This window comes from Macrobrachium nipponense, chromosome 10 (assembly GCF_015104395.2).
Source record: "Macrobrachium nipponense isolate FS-2020 chromosome 10, ASM1510439v2, whole genome shotgun sequence".
NCBI lineage: Eukaryota > Metazoa > Arthropoda > Malacostraca > Decapoda > Palaemonidae > Macrobrachium > Macrobrachium nipponense.
In genome coordinates, this window is record NC_087204.1 from 73,408,531 (window position 1) to 73,427,581 (window position 19,051).

The window sequence follows — 19,051 nt, forward strand, 5'->3', positions numbered from 1 at the left end:
GCTACCGGTAGGTCAGGTGATCTACCTGCCTGCCCTGGGCGGCAGGACTAGGAACCATTCCCGTTTTCTATCATATTTTCTCTCTTCCACCTGTCTCTTGCGGGGAGGCTGGGTGGGCCATTAATCGTATATATCTGCCAGGTAAGTATGTATGAAACTTTATTGTATTATAACAATATCATTTTCATACAATGAACTTACCTGTCAGATATATACTTAGCTGATTGGCACCCTTTGGTGGAGGGTCAGAGACAGCTAATATGGAATAGACAGGTAAACAACATATGTTGTAGGTATAAAAGAAAAACCTTGGTTCCTACCTGATAGGTGGTAGACTTCGTGGCTGTAGCCGGTAGTCTGCATCACCTCAAGACTTTAGCGAGATATTAGATCTATGGCTAGAGTTCTTGTGGGTCTGTCGATGGGTATATGACCGCTTACTCGGCAGAGCCTGAAAGGACTTTGTCAATGGGTACTGGACCACTTCTATGACAACACACCTTGTGAAGGAGCATAACCAATCCCGACCACCTGATCCTAACCACCATGTTAGTATATAGAATTGTTCTGAGTTATCCCCAAACTCATTACAAACAACCCATAACTCGAAACGAAAACGCATTCATACAAAAATTCTCAACAAAAAAATTTTAATACTCCTCTAAAAGATATCACAAGAGTTCCTTACTGAACAACAGTGACTGGCCGCCAGTGCAGCACCGAGCCCTCTTTGTCAGCAGAAATCTAGAACATATCTAGTAGAAGGTATGTACAAAGTTAAGGATTGGTGTTTGCTCCCGTACCCAGTATCGTATCCGCCGATACAAAAGGCCCCAGAGAAAAACATTTCTCGTAGGTCACGCAAACGTCTTTAAGATAGTGAGATGCAAATACCGAATTGCACCTCCAATATGTTGTATCAATGATTTTCTTTAGCGACATATTCTTCTGAAAAGAGAGAGACGTCGCCACTGCTCTAACTTCATGGGCTTTTACTCTTAAAAGCGGAAAAAGAGTCGTCAGGACAAACTTGTGAGCATCTGTAATGACGCTCCTAATGAAGAAAGCTAATGCGTTCTTAGACATGATTCTTGTGGGGTCCTTAATCGAACACCAAAGACTTTGTCTAGAGCCTCCCATTTGTTTCTTTCTTTGTAAGTAGAACTTCAAGGCTCTTACCGGGCAAAGAGACCTTTCTGTTTCTCTCCCTACTAGACTCGATAAGCCTTTGATCTCGAATCTCTTGGGCCAGGGATTCGATGGGTTTTCATTTTTCGCTAGAAAAAGAGTTCTAAACGAGCAGAAGGCCGAGTCTCTGTTAAAGCCGACTTCATCTTCCAGGGCATGAAGTTCCCCAACTCTTTTGGCTGTCGCCAAAGATAGGAGAAACAAGCATTTCCTTGTTATATCCCTGAACGAAGCTACATGGGGAGGCTCAAATCTGTCAGACGAAAGGAACTTGAGAACTACATCCAGGTTCCAGCTGGGAGGAGTTAGTTCCTTAGATTTTGTCCTTTCAAACGATCTAATCAAGTCGTGCAGATCTTTATTCTCAGCAATCTCTAGGCCTCTGTTTCTGAAGACTGCCGAAAGCATGCTCCTGTATCCTTTGATCGTCGATACAGATAAGTGAGAGACCTCTCTCAAGAACAAAAGGAAATCAGCGATTTCGGTTATAGAGGTACTGGAGGAGGACAACTTCTTAGACTTACACCACCTTCTGAATACCTCCCCACTTTTCGACTGATAGACTCGTCTAGTGGAAGCTCTGCGGGCTCTAGCGATAGCGCTTGCAGCTTCGCGAGAAAAACCCCTCGCTCTGACAAGTCTTTCGATAGTCGAAAAGGCAGTCGCGCGAGAGCGGGGAGGTTTTGATGAACCTCTCGAAGTGTGGCTGTCTGAGAAGATCCATCCTTTTGGAAGGGATCTTGGGAAGTCTACTGTCCACTCCAGCACCTCTGCAAACCAATCTTGTGCTGGCCAAAACGGGGCTATCAGGGTCATCCTTGTCCCGTTGGACGCTACGAACTTTCTCAACACTTGTCCCAGGATTTTGAAAGGGGGGAAAGCGTACACGTCCACATGAGACCAGTCTAGCAGGAAGGCGTCGACCACGAGAGCTCTTGGGTCTTCCACCACTGAACAAAAGACTTCCAGCGTTTTGGAAAGGAATGTGGCGAACAGATCTACGTGAGGAGTGCCCCAAAGATCCCAAAGACTCTGACACACCTCTGAATGAAGAGTCCATTCTGTGTGAAGGACCTGGCTTCTCCTGCTCAGTCTGTCCGCCCTGACGTTTCTCGTACCCTGAACAAATCTTGTCAGGAGGGAGATGTTCCTCTGTGAGGTCCAAATTAGCAGATCTCTTGCTATCTCGTATAGAGACACGGAGTGCATTCCTCCTTGCTTTCGAATGTAGGACAGGGCTGTAGTGTTGTCCACATTCACTTGGACCACACTGTTTGTCACAAAGGGTTTGAAGAACTTTAGCGCCAAGTGAACTGCTAGAAGTTCTTTGCAATTTATGTGCCAGGACACCTGTGCTGCCTTCCAGGTGCCTGACACTTCTCTCGGTCCTAGTGTTGCTCCCCAACCCTTCTCCGATGCGTCTGAATACAACACTCGGCTTGGGTTCGGAACTTCCAGAGAAATTCCCTTGTTCTCTTTTAGAGGGGACAACCACCATTGCAGGTGTGGTTTCATCTCCATTGGAAGGAGAAAACTGTCGGAGAGAAGTCCAGTCTTCCAGTTCCAAGATCTCCTTAGGAAAAACTGAAGAGGACGAAGATGCAGTCTTCCTAGAGGAAAGAACTGTTCGAGTGAGGAAAGGGTGCCTAGAAGGCTTAACCATTCCCTCGCCGAAGTCCGTTCTTTCCCTAAGAAGAGAGACTTTTTCCAAGCCTCTCACGATTCTCTCTTGCGAAGGAAATACTCGAAAACCCCGAGAATCCATCTGAATCCCCAGATAGACCAAGTTCTGTCTGGGAATCAGCTGTGACTTCTCGAGGTTCACGAGTAGTCCCAACGCCTTTATCAGGTCTAGGGTCAAAGAAAGGTCCTCCAAACACTGTCTCTCTGTTCTGGCCCTGATGAGCCAATTGTCCAGATATAGAGAGATGTTGACGCCTTTGAGGTGAAGAAACCTCGCCACATTCTTCATCAGGTTTGTGAGACCCTGAGGAGCTGTGGACAGGCCGAAACACAAGGCCCTGAACTGAAAGATTCCTTCCCCCCGTCATGAAACGGAGGTACTTCTTCGACGAAGGGTGAATCGGGACATGAAAATAGGCGTCCTGGAGATCCAGCGACACCATCCAATCTCCTTGACGCAAAGCCGCCAGGACTGAGGCCGAAGTCTCCATAGAGAACTTCTCCTTTAGAACGAAATTGTTCAGAGCGCTGACATCTAGTACTGGTCTCCAGCCCCCTGAGGCTTTCGCAACCAGAAAAAGACGATTGTAAAACCCCGGAGAGTTTTGCTCCAGAACTAATTCTATAGCTCGTTTGTCCCACATTTGATTCACCATCAGACGAAGAGTATCCCTCAGTACAGGGTCCCTGTATCTGGCTGACAGTTCCCGCGGAATGGTCGTTAGGGGAGGACTGTCCTGGAAGGGGATAAGATATCCCTTCCTGATTATGGACATCGAAGAGGCGTCCGAGTTTATGAGTGACCAAGCGTCTGCAAATTCGAGAAGCCTGGCACCCACTGGTGTTTGGAGGTTGTCTGTCTCACTTCCCTTTCTTAAAGGGACGGGAAGAAGCTTTACCTCTCCTCTCAGGACCTCTTCTCTTAGAGGGAGCTCTGGAGAGAGGGCCTCCTCGAAAGGGCTGAACCGTAGAAGTCGGTCCTTTCTTGTCAACCGAAACAAGGGGTCTCTTCTTCCTTGCAGTTTGCAGGAGAAGATCCTGTGTCGCCTTCTCAGTCAGTGATCGAGAAATGTCCTTCACTAACTGAGAAGGAAACAAGAAGTCAGACATGGGAGCGAAAACCAGGGCTGCTCTCTGTGAGGGAGAAACCGCCTTGGTTAGGAAAGAACTAAAAATACTCCTCTTCTTAAGGAGTACCGCTCCGAAAAGAGAGGAGATTTCTCCCGATCCGTCTTGTACTGCCTTGTCAATACAAGAAAGAATACTCAGAATGACTTCGGGGTCTAGACCTTCCGAGTCATGAGCCTTCTTAGACATCACCCCAAGGGACCAGTCTAGGAAATTAAACACTTCCAAAATATGGAAGAGGCCCTTGAGGAGATGATCCGTCTCCGAAATCGCCCAAGACACACGAGCTCCATTCAAAGCGTGTCTCCGTGATGAATCAACCAAGGTTGAAAAGTCCGCTTCGGCTGCCGCTGGGAGAGAAAGGCCCATGTTCTCCCCAGTTCGGTACCAGAAACCTCTCTTGCCAGAAAGTATGGCTGGAGGCATACAGAAGGTGGTTCTGCCCAGATCCTTCTTTGACAACATCCATTTGTCTAAAGACTGTAGCGCTCTCTTCATAGAGATATTAGGTCTCATCTTCAAGACCGACGAAGACTTTGGTACAACCGCACTCGAAAACAGTGATCGAGGTGAAGGAGGAGCCGCAGGAGTCAAAGAATCTCCGTATTCCTGCAAAAGAAGGTCTGTCAGAACTCTATAGTTAGAGACTCCTTCTCCACCGTTACCCTCTTCTTCCGAATCTCCTTCTACACCTTGTGGAGAATCGGCCTGAAAAACGAGAGGATCTTCATCCCATTCTCTCTCTACTGGTGACAAGAAATCCTACTAGGAGAGGGACTCATAGAGTGAACAGACTCTCTCTCAAGTCTAAAAGAAGTCTCGCGTCTGCTTGACTTCTCACGCCTGGAAAGCTCCTCGCGCTTGGCTGGCGCCTCGCGCTTGTCTGGCGCCTCGCGCTTGTCTGGCGCCTCGCGCTTGTCTTGCGCCTCGCGCTTGGCTGGCGCTTCTCGCTTGGCTGGAGCTTGTTGCCTGGCTGGCATCTCGCGTCTGGCTGACGCCTCGCGCTTGTCTGGCGCCTCACGCAAAGCTGACTCCTCGCGCCTGGCTGGCGTCTCGCGCTTGGCTGAATCCTCGCGCCTGGCTGGCGCCTCGCGCTTGGCTGAATCCTCGCGCCTGGCTGGCGCCTCGCGCCTGAGCGTATCCTTATCTAGAGCAACTCGCTCGGATAGCTCCTGACGCTTGCACGACTCTTCGCGCCTGGAAGACGTCCCATGTCTGGAGGACGCTTCACGTCTGGCCGGTGAAAGAAGACGAGACTTCTTAATAGGAAGTCTAGCGTCCTTCTTGCGAGGGGGATCCCTCGAAAGAACTCCAACCAAAGAGGCTATCTGCTCTTGTACTGCAAGCAATATCCTCTTGGAAGCCACACCAGCGTCCTCTTCAATAGAAGAAGCAGGAGAACTCGAAGGAGTGCGATCCTCAAATACTGTTCGAGGAGGCGTCGAAACCAGCTTAGCCTTCTTGATAGAAGAAGGAGCTTCCTCCAAGAAGCGTTCCGGGCTCGGGTCGAACGCACGCTCTTTCCAATGCCTTTTCAGTGGCCTAGAAAGATCCGAGTCCTTCCACCCTCGTTTAGGTGAAGGAGAACCGGACGACGAGAAACAATCTCGTAGGACGCTTCTATTAGAGCGGTCCTGAGCAGACTGTAACAAAACAGAACCTGCTGAAGGGACGCCTGACCGTTGGGGATTCCCCACAACCTCCGTACGACTTTCGACTTTCCTACTCCTCTGGGTATGTGAGTTTGGAAGAGGTCTAGGCCTGGGAGCATCGCAGGGACGGTCAGACTGTGAGGATTCAGATACATAGGGAGAATCATATTCATTAATAAAAGGAGAGTTAGACTCAGAAAAAGGCTCAATAGGCCTTGTACTCACACTCTTTTGTGCAGCCCGTCTAATTCTATCCCTCTCTAACTTCTTCAAGTAAGAAGTTAGAGTCTTCCATTCATTAGCATTCAACTTTTCACACTCAATACAGGTGTTAGCCAAAGAACAGTCAAACCCCCTACATTTACGACATACAGTGTGAGGATCAACCGAAGCCTTCGGTATCCTCACCTTGCAGCCTACATTCACACACACTCTCACACTAACACTTGAATCAGACATTCTATCAGAAAAATCAAAAGCAAGTCCAAATCCAGTCCACAGTAGCGAATGCCAAAACAACGATCCAGTACGTCACCAAGAAATCCAATATAGATGATCAAAAAAGTCTTGAAAAGCAAATTCCAGTCAGGAGGTAGTAACAACAATGTTGATACCACCGGCGACAGAGAAAATATGATAGAAAACGGGAATGGTTCCTAGTCCTGCCGCCCAGGGCAGGCAGGTAGATCACCTGACCTCCGGTAGCGAGTGGCGCGAAATTTGAATTTCTGTCGGGGACGACGGAGTCTTAGCTAAGTATATATCTGACAGGTAAGTTCATTGTATGAAACTTTTTTTTTTTGCATAAAATGAAATAAAATGTATCATGCATTAATACATACGGATATATAAAAACTTGTAATAAATATAAAAGTAAATATAAAAAAAATGCAGAATACTCACTCATAATCCTGACTCTTCATACTTCTCTTGTTTTCTCCCTCCTCCATTGAAGAGTCTTGCATTTTTTTCCTCTCGACATGACGAGGTACAGGTGGAGGAGAGACGCGCGCCCTTACTGCTGATGGGCCGGCGGCCCCGTGTGCCCTCCACTGTCGGTTGATCAGGCACACTCCAATAAAAGACCGTATTGTGGTATTTACGGTCACACTCCCCTATCCTGCAAAGAGCTACTTTGCAGGTACGACAGAAGAACCGGGTGTCTCTCCTTCTGCCATTCATATGGCACACCCGGCACCGTTTCTGCCTGCGCCCTTCTAGGGCCTCCAGTGTGTGATCCCCTGGCTGCAGCCGACACACAGGGTCCACTACCCGACGAGAAGCGGTGATGGCGGGGCCGGCAGCAGGGGCGTCGTCAGCAGGGGCGTCGGCAGCAGGGGCGTCGGCAGCAGGGGCGTCGGCAGCAGGGGCGTCGGCAGCAGGGGCGGCGGCAGCAGGGGCGGCGGCAGCAGGGGCATCAGCAGCAGGGGCGTCATCGGCAGGGCATTGAGCAGGGGCGGCGGCAGGTTGACCGAAGTTGGCCCTCCTAATATCTGCCCTTTCCTCTAGGGGCAGATCTGCAGCTCAGGGCAGGGGGCCAGTGATGGAAGGCCACTCATCGGGATTGAAGTTGATGAGGGCATTCCCGGCTACCTCGAGGAATTGTATGTGGGACAACCTACGGAGATGGTCACCATGGTACCCACAGTAGAGTATGTAGGCATTTTGGAGGGCCAACTGAAGGATGTATTTGAGGAGCTTCTGTGTCCACCTCCTGATTCTCCTGGCGAAGGGATAATACTGGATGAGTTGACCAAAGTGATCAACTCCTCCCATGTGCCTGTTGCAGTGCCCAATGACAGTAGGCCGCTCGAGATGAAACTGCTCAAACACAACTCGGCCCTGTCGACGTGTCTTCTTCTGCTGTACAATCTCTTCTTGGATGGGTTCACGACTCCTCGTAATCATGGGGACGAGTCGGACCCCTTTCCAACAGATGACGAAGACAGCGCCCTTCCGCCGCCACTCTGTCTCTCCTCTTGCCAGATGTTGCAGATGGCTAGCGTACCTCTTGAGGGAACTCGGGGCCCCACGCACCAACCGAAGGGTACCACTGACGTGCACACCTGCTTCATACAGTTCTTGGGCCAGGGATACAGAGTTATGATAATTATCCATAAACAGGTGATATCCCTGGTTACAGAAACGATCCACAAGACTGAATACAGTCACTCAGCGTGGAGAAGACCCCGGAATACACCGAGAAGTCCACGACGTATCCAGTGTTGGACTCGGTAATAAAAAAAAATTTCACTCCATATTTCTTCGGCTTCTTGGGGTCATACACTTTAATACTTAGACGTCCTTTGTAAGGCATCATCCCCTCATCCAAAGAAAGGTTCTTTCCAGGAACCACGAGAATTCTACACCGTTCACGAATGTATTCCAACACTGGGCGGATTAGGAGGAGGCGATCGCGGTTATTCCGGAGTATGGCCCTTCGGTTGAAGGCGTTGAAATACCTGTCCAACGCCAGGAAACTGTCACGGGGCATAACGCCGGGCACATTGGGCGTACTTAAAAAAAAAAATTCCGCCTCCAATATTGCCTGACGTCGGCAGAAGGCATCATACCAAAATAAATGTGGAGCCCAAAAAAATGCGCCATGTCGGTGAGGTTGCAGCCCCGCCAGCGATACGACAATGTCGTGCGTAGTTCATTATGGCAGTACCGAGCGTAGTCCACCGTCTCTGCTACCAGGTACTCCAGCAATTCCTGCGTAAGGAACAGCTGGATGAACCCCAGAGCAGTGAGAGGAACAGGTACGGTGAGCCCAGGTGTTGCCGTGAATGGGTGCATGTTAGGTAGGGTGGGGTCCTCTGTCCACCCCTCGTCGCTCTCGGACGACTGACCTTCACCTTGGCTGGCGCGCACGGGCACGATTTCGCACACGAACCACCCCCCATTAGCCCATCTCCCTTACTTGGGCCTTCGCTTTCAGTATAGTCATCCGCGATAAAACTAGACCCTATATCCTCATCCTCCCCCTCCTCAGATTCCCCCTCATATGCACTAAAACCACTAAATTCGAGCTCACTTTCGGGATGTGAGCCTCGAACGGACATTGGGGGCAAATATTCGCCATCACTGACATCGGGACTGATGTCCTCATCACTAGATGACCATCCGCCATCAAAATGAGGACTTGCAACATATTCCCGATCAAGCTCTGATAAGTACTCCTCTATGTCCCTTGGTTGGAGGCCTCCCAAATTCCTACGAATGCCCCTAAGGACGCCCCGATGCTTCCTAGGGGTTACTAAAGACACACGAGACACATTGTGATCCTAAACCACTTTCATCCACACATGGCCGCACAGAACGGCGTTGAGGCGCCAGGTCATCCTGGGTGCTTGGCCCTTCGCCAGCATCCAAGTCCAAGATACGCCTTACACGATCCCTTCCGACGGGTAAAATGCGCCTTTCGCGGTCCATATGTCGTTGAGACATCTCTTTGTACATCCTGTACCTCCACAAATATTCAAAGTCTCGCACAAGTTCAGGAAAACTCGATTGCGACAAAAGATATCGCTCTCGGACGACGTGGCACTGATGCTGACTGATGCGAGGAGGCATTTCGTGCATGCGCACCTGGGTCATGCTTCTAAACAAAACAACACCTCGATCCGTGAACTCCCAGCATCCCCCAAGGCGCGTGATTCAAAAGTTTTAGGCTGGTAGGCCTATAAGTATTTTTTTGCGAATTTTAAAAAAAACTTTTGTATGTCGAAGTAAATTACGTCCGGTCGGAACCCAAGAGACAATTTATCTCGACATAAAATACATCCAATAGGCGTTTAAGGGTTAATATCTCTGAGCACATCTCCTCTTTCAATAACCTCCATGTCCTCCGTTCTATTCACGTCCTCATAAGGCAGAAAAACACCAGGTATCCCGACGGTTATCCCATTAACACCTGCATGGATTGAAATCTTGTGTCTTCTACAAGCAGGATTACCCAGCAAAAGTCTGTTGCCCAACGCAATTCCTTTCATTACCAAAAATGATTCTGTTAGCACTCTGTCACCGAGAGTAAACTGTATTTGAACACAACCCAGGGTATTTAATCTATGGGCTTGCACATCACACACTGTCTCCGTTGAGGGTTGCAAAGGGTAATTGGAAAATATGGATTGATACAAATTATAGTCCATTAAATTTATAGACGCCCCCGGGTCTATAAATACCGGGATATCCACATCCCCTACTGTTCCATAGACTATAGGCCTGGGCTCTGGGGCATCCCCCACGAGACCACAATGGCACGTACCAATCACCTGTACCCTTTGTGTTGATCGGGCTTCCAAAAATTTCACCGATCTCTTTGCCCTCTGGTTTGACCTGCCTGGGAAGTTCTCACATTATAATTACCAGAACCTTGAGGTGTAGGCCTCGCATCTCTCCGTATCTGAGATGGACAAGACTGCCAATAATGATCGGTACTCTTACACATTCCACAATATTTAACCCTACACAATTTCTTTGGATGCCCTGGTTTATTGCAGTTGAAACAGTGCAACTGCTGTTGCTTTTGATCGATCAATCTTTTGTTATATTCAACTTTTGCACACAGACGGGGAGGAGAAAATTCTGTGTCTCTTTGCACTCTATCCCTCGGGCCTGTCCCATTAAAAATTGTGTTATCTACAGTGGGACATTTAGACATATGTTTCTCAATTTGGGCATAAAGTAATTCTTCGTCTGAAGTAGGTTCAATCTTTTCATCAAAGCTATTCACTATCGCATCTGGTACATCGTGCAAGAGCAGGGAAAAATAAATCAGTTTATGAATGTTCTTAAGAGAGACATTACTCCCTGTAACCCATTTAGATGTTTTAAATTTTCCTACCCAAAACGCCACTGCGTCAAAAAGTTTTGAACTATGTTCTACGAAGCTATTAGTGCCCTTCCATAGTTTATAAAGACCCCGAAGGTCCCTCACCATATCTCTGTGTTCCTTTGAGCCATAAACTGTTTTTAAAAATGCTTGTAAATCCATCCAGGTACGACATTTTGTAAATTGGAAACTCCTGCAACGATGGGAGAGATCTCCCTTATTGAAATCTAGCAAAGCTTTCGCCTCTAAATGCCTCTATATCATCTGATATATTATTTCCAGCTAAATAATTATTCACCCCTTCAATAAAAATTTGTACAGGTTGTGATAGAACGCCATCTACCATCCCTCTGAAAGGACTCACGCCTGCACTCATGTTCGTTACGTGATGTAGTAGCGTTGTGGTACTCTTAGTATCCGCCATCTTTCTCTCTTTCCGAAATCTCTTTTGTTCTATAAGATTCCCCGATCTCAATAACATCAATGTATTTATATACACAAAACCCAATCCAGAAAAATTAAAACAAATTTTCCCCTAATAATGGATAACAAAAGGCAAACGTGCCCCACACCCAGTATATCATCCCATGAAAGCAACAACAACAAAAAATAGGGAGAGGATAGAAAAAGAAAAAAAATGCAAAACGCTTATGAAGTGATCCAACCCGGTGACCGTCTCACACACACCAACTCTCGCCTCTCTCTCTCTCTCTATCTCTCTCTCTCTCTCTCTCAGGGCGTGACTTGCAACAAAAAACTCCGCTCGAGTAAATTCGCCTAAACAAACAAAAGGAATATAAACAACAAAAAAACAACAAAAAAAGTAAAAAAAGAAAAGATAAAAAGGAGAAAATAAGAAAGAAAGCTTGAAAATGCATTCACATCTTCATATGACTGGAAACCAAATTCGTATACGCACCGCAAATATGCGTGACCTGTTTACCACACTCGTGAAACTCTTTAATACGTCGAAAATTAAACTTTTCCCCTTCACGTTATAAAACACTGTCATTCAAGAATCACAAGATGGCTGACACTGACTTAGCCAGAGAGATGTACAGCTTCTCAGTACCCAACCCATTGAATCAGCAAAAAGAGCCCCGAGTTGCCTGTGACACGATTATAACCCCTTCTCCTACCAAAAAAACATCTAAGTCTAACTAGTCACCAGTCTCTTCGTTAGCGTACCTACAGCTTATAAAATATATAAAAAGCCTCTTAAACCGCCTGCCACCACTCTTACCACCCTTTTATTAAAACTACACAAATTGTCAATGGTGCCCTCTGTCTGCAAACATGTCATTAGGCTATTAAGATCACATAAGTACAAAAATATACTATTTATTACCCAAAGAAGATGAATATAAAATAGAACAAAATTATTAACAAGTCATAGTGACAAAAACCCAAATCTGCCCACAAAATAAACTAGTAAGTTATCATTCTACCCTCCTGACTAAGAATTCACTCCCAGACCCAGAATGTCAATAGGTTCATTGTATTAGTCAGGTTAGAGAATCCCGTCTCTAATACCATGGAATAGAACCCATCTTTTAGATGGGGTTTTCTCTCCTGACACCTGGCGTGTACCAAACTGACCTCTTTCTTCTCACCAAAAGGAATGTGGCTTTCACAAGTGCCCTGGTCGACTAGACCTGTAACATCCGTACAAACAAATGTACACGCTTGACGACAAGACGAGCCGTCTCTCGATTAAAATGCTTACATACCAAATTCCTTCACTCAAGAAAGCTGCCCCTACAGCTCAGCCTGTCTCCAAGCAAGACATGATATGTAATTCACTTAACATTACACACTTGTAAGATATATATATATATATATATTATATATATATATAGATATGATATAATATATATACATATATATAACCATATATATTCTGTGCAGTAATGAGTCTCGGAAATATCTGAGACCCACCAGAGGACGACTAAAAGCAGTTAATATTAAGCAAATTGCCCTAAATATTACGAGAGCGAGACTGATATTTTACCACTAACGCATTAGTAAGAATTTATAGAGGAATAAAGGAGAGGCACATAAGATTTGTTTAAATACTCTGGTCTGACTGTCATCTTTTGTACCATACTTCCTTGACCCAAATCAGTCGTGGAGAGTAGCAGCCAAACCTTGGTCATCCCGGTCATTTAACAAACACAGAATGAGCTCAAGCTATATCGATATTGTTCCTCAGCTCAAAATAATGAGCCTAGACGTTTTTTCTGTGTTTCGCAATAAAACAGCCTCTAGTTAAGGCTTGTATTAATTTTCATTTAATGTATCGTTATTTCGCAACATTAAAATGTAATGCAAGTGCAGTTACACAGAATCCGTCGTAACGATCCTCTAACCGCAGTGGAATTTTAAGTGGATGTTTTTGTATTCGAAGCTAATTCCTTTCTTTTTCACTCTCTCTCCCTCTCTTTTCTTCATGGCAGGGTGCTACAGTGCTCTTGGAAACTCCCACAACCACGTATTTCTTCTGATTAAAGATCTCAGGTAAACCTTTTAGTCTTGTATTTAATCATTATTTAATCAAGAAACTACCTTTGTCACGATTTAAATGAAGCACACAATACAGATGTATCATTACTTGATGATTATATAATTCATTGTAGAGGTAGCCAGTTTTGCAAGGTCGTTTGATAACTACTGTACTCTATTATTGCAACAGACACTTCTCAGTACACTATTTGTGACCAATCAGTCTTAATTTACTACGTGCAATGGACGTTAATAAAATATACCTGATCCATTATAGGTCACTCTTGCTGCTATTGCAATCATCCTGACCACTAACCGTGAAATTTCCACCATAAATTGTTGATTCATAAAAACTCACGTATCATTTATCGTGCATGGACACAGTCTTAGGAAACAATAGTGCCTAAATTTTCATAATATTTTCACCAATCTAGAAACAAATGAAATACCCTTAAAAAACTCTCACTACCTTGTATTTTCACTTAATTGTTTCTTAAGTTATAAGCAAAATCTAGTTCACCTAGTCCTATCTCCTACATTCAAACAGCAGCTGCTGTCAGAATTCATTATCAGAAATGTGAGTTCATAATTCCATATCTTCAGATGTTTTCAGTCCTACTGAAGTACTGAAGTAAGAAGGGCAAGGATTTGTCAACTGTTTCCAAACAGCTCAAAGTTGGATGAGATGATAGCAGTTATTTTGCACAGTTGGCCTAAACACATTGTCACATACGTATGATATTATGATATCTATAAAGCACCTATATATAGCCACCAACTTTACACAGCAAAATTCATTGCCATTAAGGTGGTGTAATTCATGCCTCAGCAGGTTCAATTTAGCCTCCAGTTTTGTCAAACAGTACAATGCTTGACAACAAGATATCAAAATATATCGGAAAGCAATCTGTATGACACCAACTGGCAAATTGGTATATGTACTAACCAAATGGTATCTGCTCACGTCACCACAGCACCTTGGTCTATGTAGTGCTTAGAGCTGCAAAGCACTGTTTTCTTCTTCTTTTTAGGCATGATAACGACGATTACATCATCGACGTTGGCAACGGGTTTCCATTTGAAGATCCAATAGCTGTGAACGAACTTCCCTGTACTCGACACTGCGCTGGACTGGAATATAAATACGAGTGGCAGGACGACGTCGGTGGTTTCATTCTCAGGTTGCATCGAATGGGTGACGACGTTCCAGAATGGGAAAATGTGATTATTTAACTTATCATGCTTTTAATGATACAGCAATTTAAAACTACAGAACATTGCACTCCATTACCGCGTAAGACGTTTAGTCCTAAAAAAAATTGGTCATAGGAATAATTCTGAATTATATAATTTTATTCGTACAAAAAACTCAATCCACTATTATATTCCTTCTTTACTTCCAGCATATTAACTTTCAAGGCATTTGTACATCAGGTACTCATGTTTAATCATTTTCTTGTCATAATAGTCACCATGCAAAGTAATTGCAAACTGTTTCCATTACATGCAGCATCAATAATCCTCTGACATAAAAAGTATTACATCAGTGTATTGCTTACAACAATGAGGAGACTGGTGTTGCATCACAGATGAAAAAAAAAAAAACAAAGGTTTCTAGTTTTGCTATACTGTAACTTGAAAACTACCTTCCAGTCATTATGACCGATTAACAGGTTGAACATATAACAAAAAAGTATAGTATTTACGTGCCTGGAGAGTTACATTACGCTGTGTTACGAATATCCTCTGAATTAAGTTTACATTTACATTTTTTACATTGTAATAAAACTACAAACTATTATACTGACAACAACAATATTTCCGACAGGCTGTTATTCGTGGGGGATGGCGTCAGGTCTTCCATTTTAATCTAAAACCAGTCACATTTGATTACTTCCATCCTTACATGGAAGGAATCTATGTGGATGAAGTTGGGTGCGATTTTCACTCGACGATACGGGCAGTTCGTTTTCCATCATCAGGAAAGAATGAGCGAACGATGTTGGCTTTCAAGAACCAGTCTTTCCTTACTGGTCCAATGGACAGAGCACAAAAGACACGGATTGCGTATGAAGAACTGCCCGGCAAGATCAAAGAGAACTTCCCAACTATTCCTCAGTCTAAAATAGATTTAGGGGTCAAAAACTGGTTAAAAATCACAGAAGCAAAGAACAGTTAGGCCATTTACGAATCACTGAACAAGACCTACTACGTACAACCTGCAGCGACCATGTTCAAGAGCAAGCATAAAAACACCAGCAAGAGAAACTGAAATGCAGCCTGATACACTAACAACAATACAGTATATAATTATCTTTCCTAAAAGCAAAAATATTCAGACTTATAAATAATGCAGTTCTTCTATACCTCTCACATGTGACCTTCTAACACTATAAGGACAAAAAATAAACAACTAATGGGAGGTTGAAACCACCATTGAAACTAATGGTCAAATAATGTTTTATAAATTTGTTCTTATTGTTTAAACTTTCCTCTATGATGTTATTTCGGTCCATTGCTGTCAGACAAACCAGTTCATTGTAATTTTGTAAAATTAATCTTTTTGTGCCTGATTAGACATTATTTAAGGCCAGGACTGTAGGGTGGTTGGATTCTCATACCGTAAGACACGTCTGATTCTTATAACATACCTCTGCATGCACCTCATGACTGCAATATTATGAACTTTCTTTTATATGCAAGTCGGTTGCGGTGGCCGCAAACTACACCCTCGTTTATCTCGACCTGGGACTGGTGGGAATTACTATGGTCTTGTAGAATTCACGTCAGTAGCAAAAATACTGCTTTCTGTTTGATGAGAGTGCACTTTACTCCTCAGTTCCTACTCTTATTCTAATTTGTTATGATCCGAATGGAGACCAGCTACCTTACCTTACTAGGGCAAAAAGTGCTTAAAATGTCTTTCCCCCATTTAATTCTCAGTGTTTATAAGAAATAATTTCTCGAGAAAATTTCTTGTGACTGCAAGCAGCTACTGGTAGATTGGGACCCAATTTATACCTAAGGTAAAAGTAGTTCCCATATTGGTTCTATAGGACCAAGCACGAACTTCAGATACTAACACTAAATAGCTACAGATCTTAACTCTGGCTAGAATACACACGTGAAAATATTCTTAAACTTGGCGACCTATTGCCCCCTACTTATATTCAGGAGTGTGGGGGCCAACATATCAATTGTAACCCCCACTTTTTTCTTCCAAGTTTTATATAGTAGATGCTAGAAATGATGCTATTAATAATACTATTAAATATAGTATACTCAACAAAAACAAGTATGAAATATTAAAACAATAAAGAAATAGTTGTGTATTTTTTCATTATGTTCGTGGTCAGATTAAATGTTTATTTAAATTTTGTCTGACGTATCCCATTGTTTACATACGAAATCGGCAAACTCACAGCAGCTGCCTGTGAGTATGTTATCTTTTCTGCATCTAAGCTTTTGATTTTACTATTTGGCATTATTCTTCTACAAATACAATGTGTTTTCAAGTTAAAACTAGCAAAATGGTAGACCTGAAAATGGCATGGCTCCGTTTGGAAGCTACACTACCACTAGGTTATAGGCCATAAGCGATACACTGCTGGACAAGCTTCTTCCAACATATAGCTAAACCATCATCATCATCATACAGCTTTCCTTCAATTTTCTAAACCAAATGTAGAGATTTTTCACTAAAGCTAAATTTCGAAGATTCATGTAGCTGAACCATCTATTTACAGAATTTGTGCGGGGGAATTACATTACCTAATATTGAAATTTTTTTATAGATTTGTTTCATTCCTCACACATTGCACAGGAATATTTTAATTCAATTCTAAAATTCAGCCATTATTATTCTATATTCACGCAGTGTAATCTAATACACAGTGGCAACCCGGTGTAAACAAAAGTGTTTCTGTGGAAAATTTGGCAATATTGCCCGTGAAACCTATTACAAATTAGTTTAAACTATTTCCAGGATGTAGACCAACTACACTCCGATATTTACTTTTACCAAGATAATGTTACCACCACCAACACTTATTCTTTATTGACAAAACATTACATATGTTGTAATACCATATTCACATTTAGTTTGCACAACAGTGGTTTTAAATCTATAACTAACACATTTCACCAATACATCAAATACTTTACCCTTTACTGATCTTAACCAAAGGCAAAGTAGCGAGTCTATCAAACCACCCTCAACTGTCGAGATACCATTTCTAGTCTTTAAGCTCGTCTTTTTAAAAAAAGAATCCAGTGTCGAGTTACCAGGAAAATCTTTTGGAATATTTCACACCAATAATTTAGAATGCTATAAAAGTGGAATACTATTTGTACATAGTCCGTTCCACCAGCATCGATTTCACTTCCTCGCCAATAGACGGCGATCTATTTAATTCTTGTAAAGGAACGGAACAATTTCAGTATTTCTCAAAAATATTCCAAGAAATTGTGTAAGCATTAGCCGTAATCATGGGCTTTAGGGATGTTTCATGCAATACACGCCCGGGGATTTTGAAGGTCATACCATTTGTATTTCGTCCACTCCACCAGCATGTACTTATTTCACTTTCTCGCGAAGACAGACCTACTTGTGAAGTCTTGTGCGAGAATGGTATTAGTTCCAGTATAACTCATAGTGATGTGGCATGAATCTACACCAGTTGTGGAACATTTCTGTATAATTTTGTTAAGACCTTCCTTATACTTAATTTAACATTGTTTTGTATAGGATCGCTAGTGCAGATTCCTGGGGTTTTAAGAATTCTGATCTTCACAGTAACCAAGATGATTTAACATTTAGCAACCTGAAAACATCCCCCCGCCCCCCCACAACAATTTATTTGTAAAAAGTTTCAATCTGGAATCTTGCACAATTATAAAACTACACACCAGCTTATAAGAAGGCATATAAAAACCTCTTAACACAAAAATCGCTTTATTCATACATGTACGGACTGTACAGCCAGGAAAAATTCCTTAAAACTAAGTAAAAAATATTTGTATGAACTGTCCAGAGTACAGCAAATGCCCTGTACACAGGAATGCTTCACAAGAACTTTCACAAATTTTTTTTTCTGGTTTTTTCTGGCATTTTTCAGTTTTTATGGTCTTTTATTAGTAAAATATATACGCGTTTTCTTGAGGATACTGGTGGATGAAGACGACTGGCTCTCGACAAGTGGGGGTGATCCCGTCAGCGTTGCTATTCCTTAGTAGGACGTGCCGTTGCAGGTCTGATTATAGTCTCGACGCCCTCCTCCCTCAGTATGGGTTGTGCCGCGTCTGCTGCCGCCCACGTTGGCTCTTCCCGTCGTACCCTTGGCCGCCTGGTAAGGGCCAACATCGCCATAAATAATCAGTCTCGTTGAACACTAATAGTAATCTTGCCCCCCGTTCTGACCCGTGGGTACATTTAATCTAAGAAGCTGGGGCAGCATGCAAATAATTGAGAATATTAATGTTTATTCATGACACCTTTTTCTCACAATTAAACATGCAATAATACACCTTAAAACCATTAACCCAAGCAAGAGCCTGATACTTACCATAATATCCACCGTTGCCATAGCCATAGTAATCATTACCGTAGCCCCCATATCCACCATAACCCCCATATCCGCCATATCCATAATCATAACCACCTGCAACAACAGTAAGGACTAAGCTATAACAACCTTTTCTAAGTGTCTCAAACAAGAGCTTCCTTAACAGTAAACTCCCTACTCAGCTTTCAACTGAACATAAAAGGCTGAGCCCCACGAGCACTTTCTAGCATCGTCTGGTAACTGTACCAAGAAATTAATATTTAACAACTGAACCTGGCAAGCAGAATTCGTGTGACACCACCTGAATGGACAGGACTGAGAACCTTATATTGGTAGGGGGGGGGGGGGGGGGGGTGACCCTGGCGCACAAAAATTAACTGCAAGATTAACTAGAAAGTTGAGCTCGTGTAACACTGCCTAAGTAAATTAGCTGAAGATTAAAACTTAAAACCCACCAAAACTCAATTCTCTAGCTCTGCATGTTCAAGTTTTTATGT

At 43.6% G+C, this 19,051-nt stretch overlaps 2 protein-coding genes across 6 annotated transcripts in view; one reads left to right on the plus strand and one right to left on the minus strand.

Moving 5' to 3' along the window:
* Window positions 1–16,364, plus strand: part of LOC135224005 (uncharacterized) — a gene marked incomplete at its 5' end in the record, with an annotated part of 28,337 nt that extends 11,973 nt beyond the window's left edge. The window contains 3 exons of the mRNA XM_064262930.1: window positions 12,945–13,005; window positions 14,022–14,211; window positions 14,819–16,364. Of these exons, the coding sequence (XP_064119000.1) occupies window positions 12,945–13,005; window positions 14,022–14,211; window positions 14,819–15,169 (602 nt within the window). The remainder of the gene's footprint in view (window positions 1–12,944; window positions 13,006–14,021; window positions 14,212–14,818) is intronic.
* Window positions 16,365–17,927: 1,563 nt separating this feature from the next.
* LOC135223697 (RNA-binding protein squid-like) overlaps window positions 17,928–19,051 on the minus strand; it is a 10,734-nt gene continuing 9,610 nt past the window's right edge. Inside the window, exons 5-6 of one of the 5 annotated variants that reach the window (XM_064262414.1) lie at window positions 18,555–18,650; window positions 17,928–18,335 (exon numbers count right to left, since the gene is read on the minus strand). In XM_064262414.1, the coding sequence (XP_064118484.1) occupies window positions 18,271–18,335; window positions 18,555–18,650 (161 nt within the window). In that variant the 3' untranslated portion in view covers window positions 17,928–18,270. Of the gene's footprint in view, window positions 18,435–18,553; window positions 18,651–19,051 lie in introns of all 5 variants that reach the window. The other 4 variants (XM_064262415.1, XM_064262413.1, XM_064262416.1 and 1 more) reach the window with 4 other exon arrangements.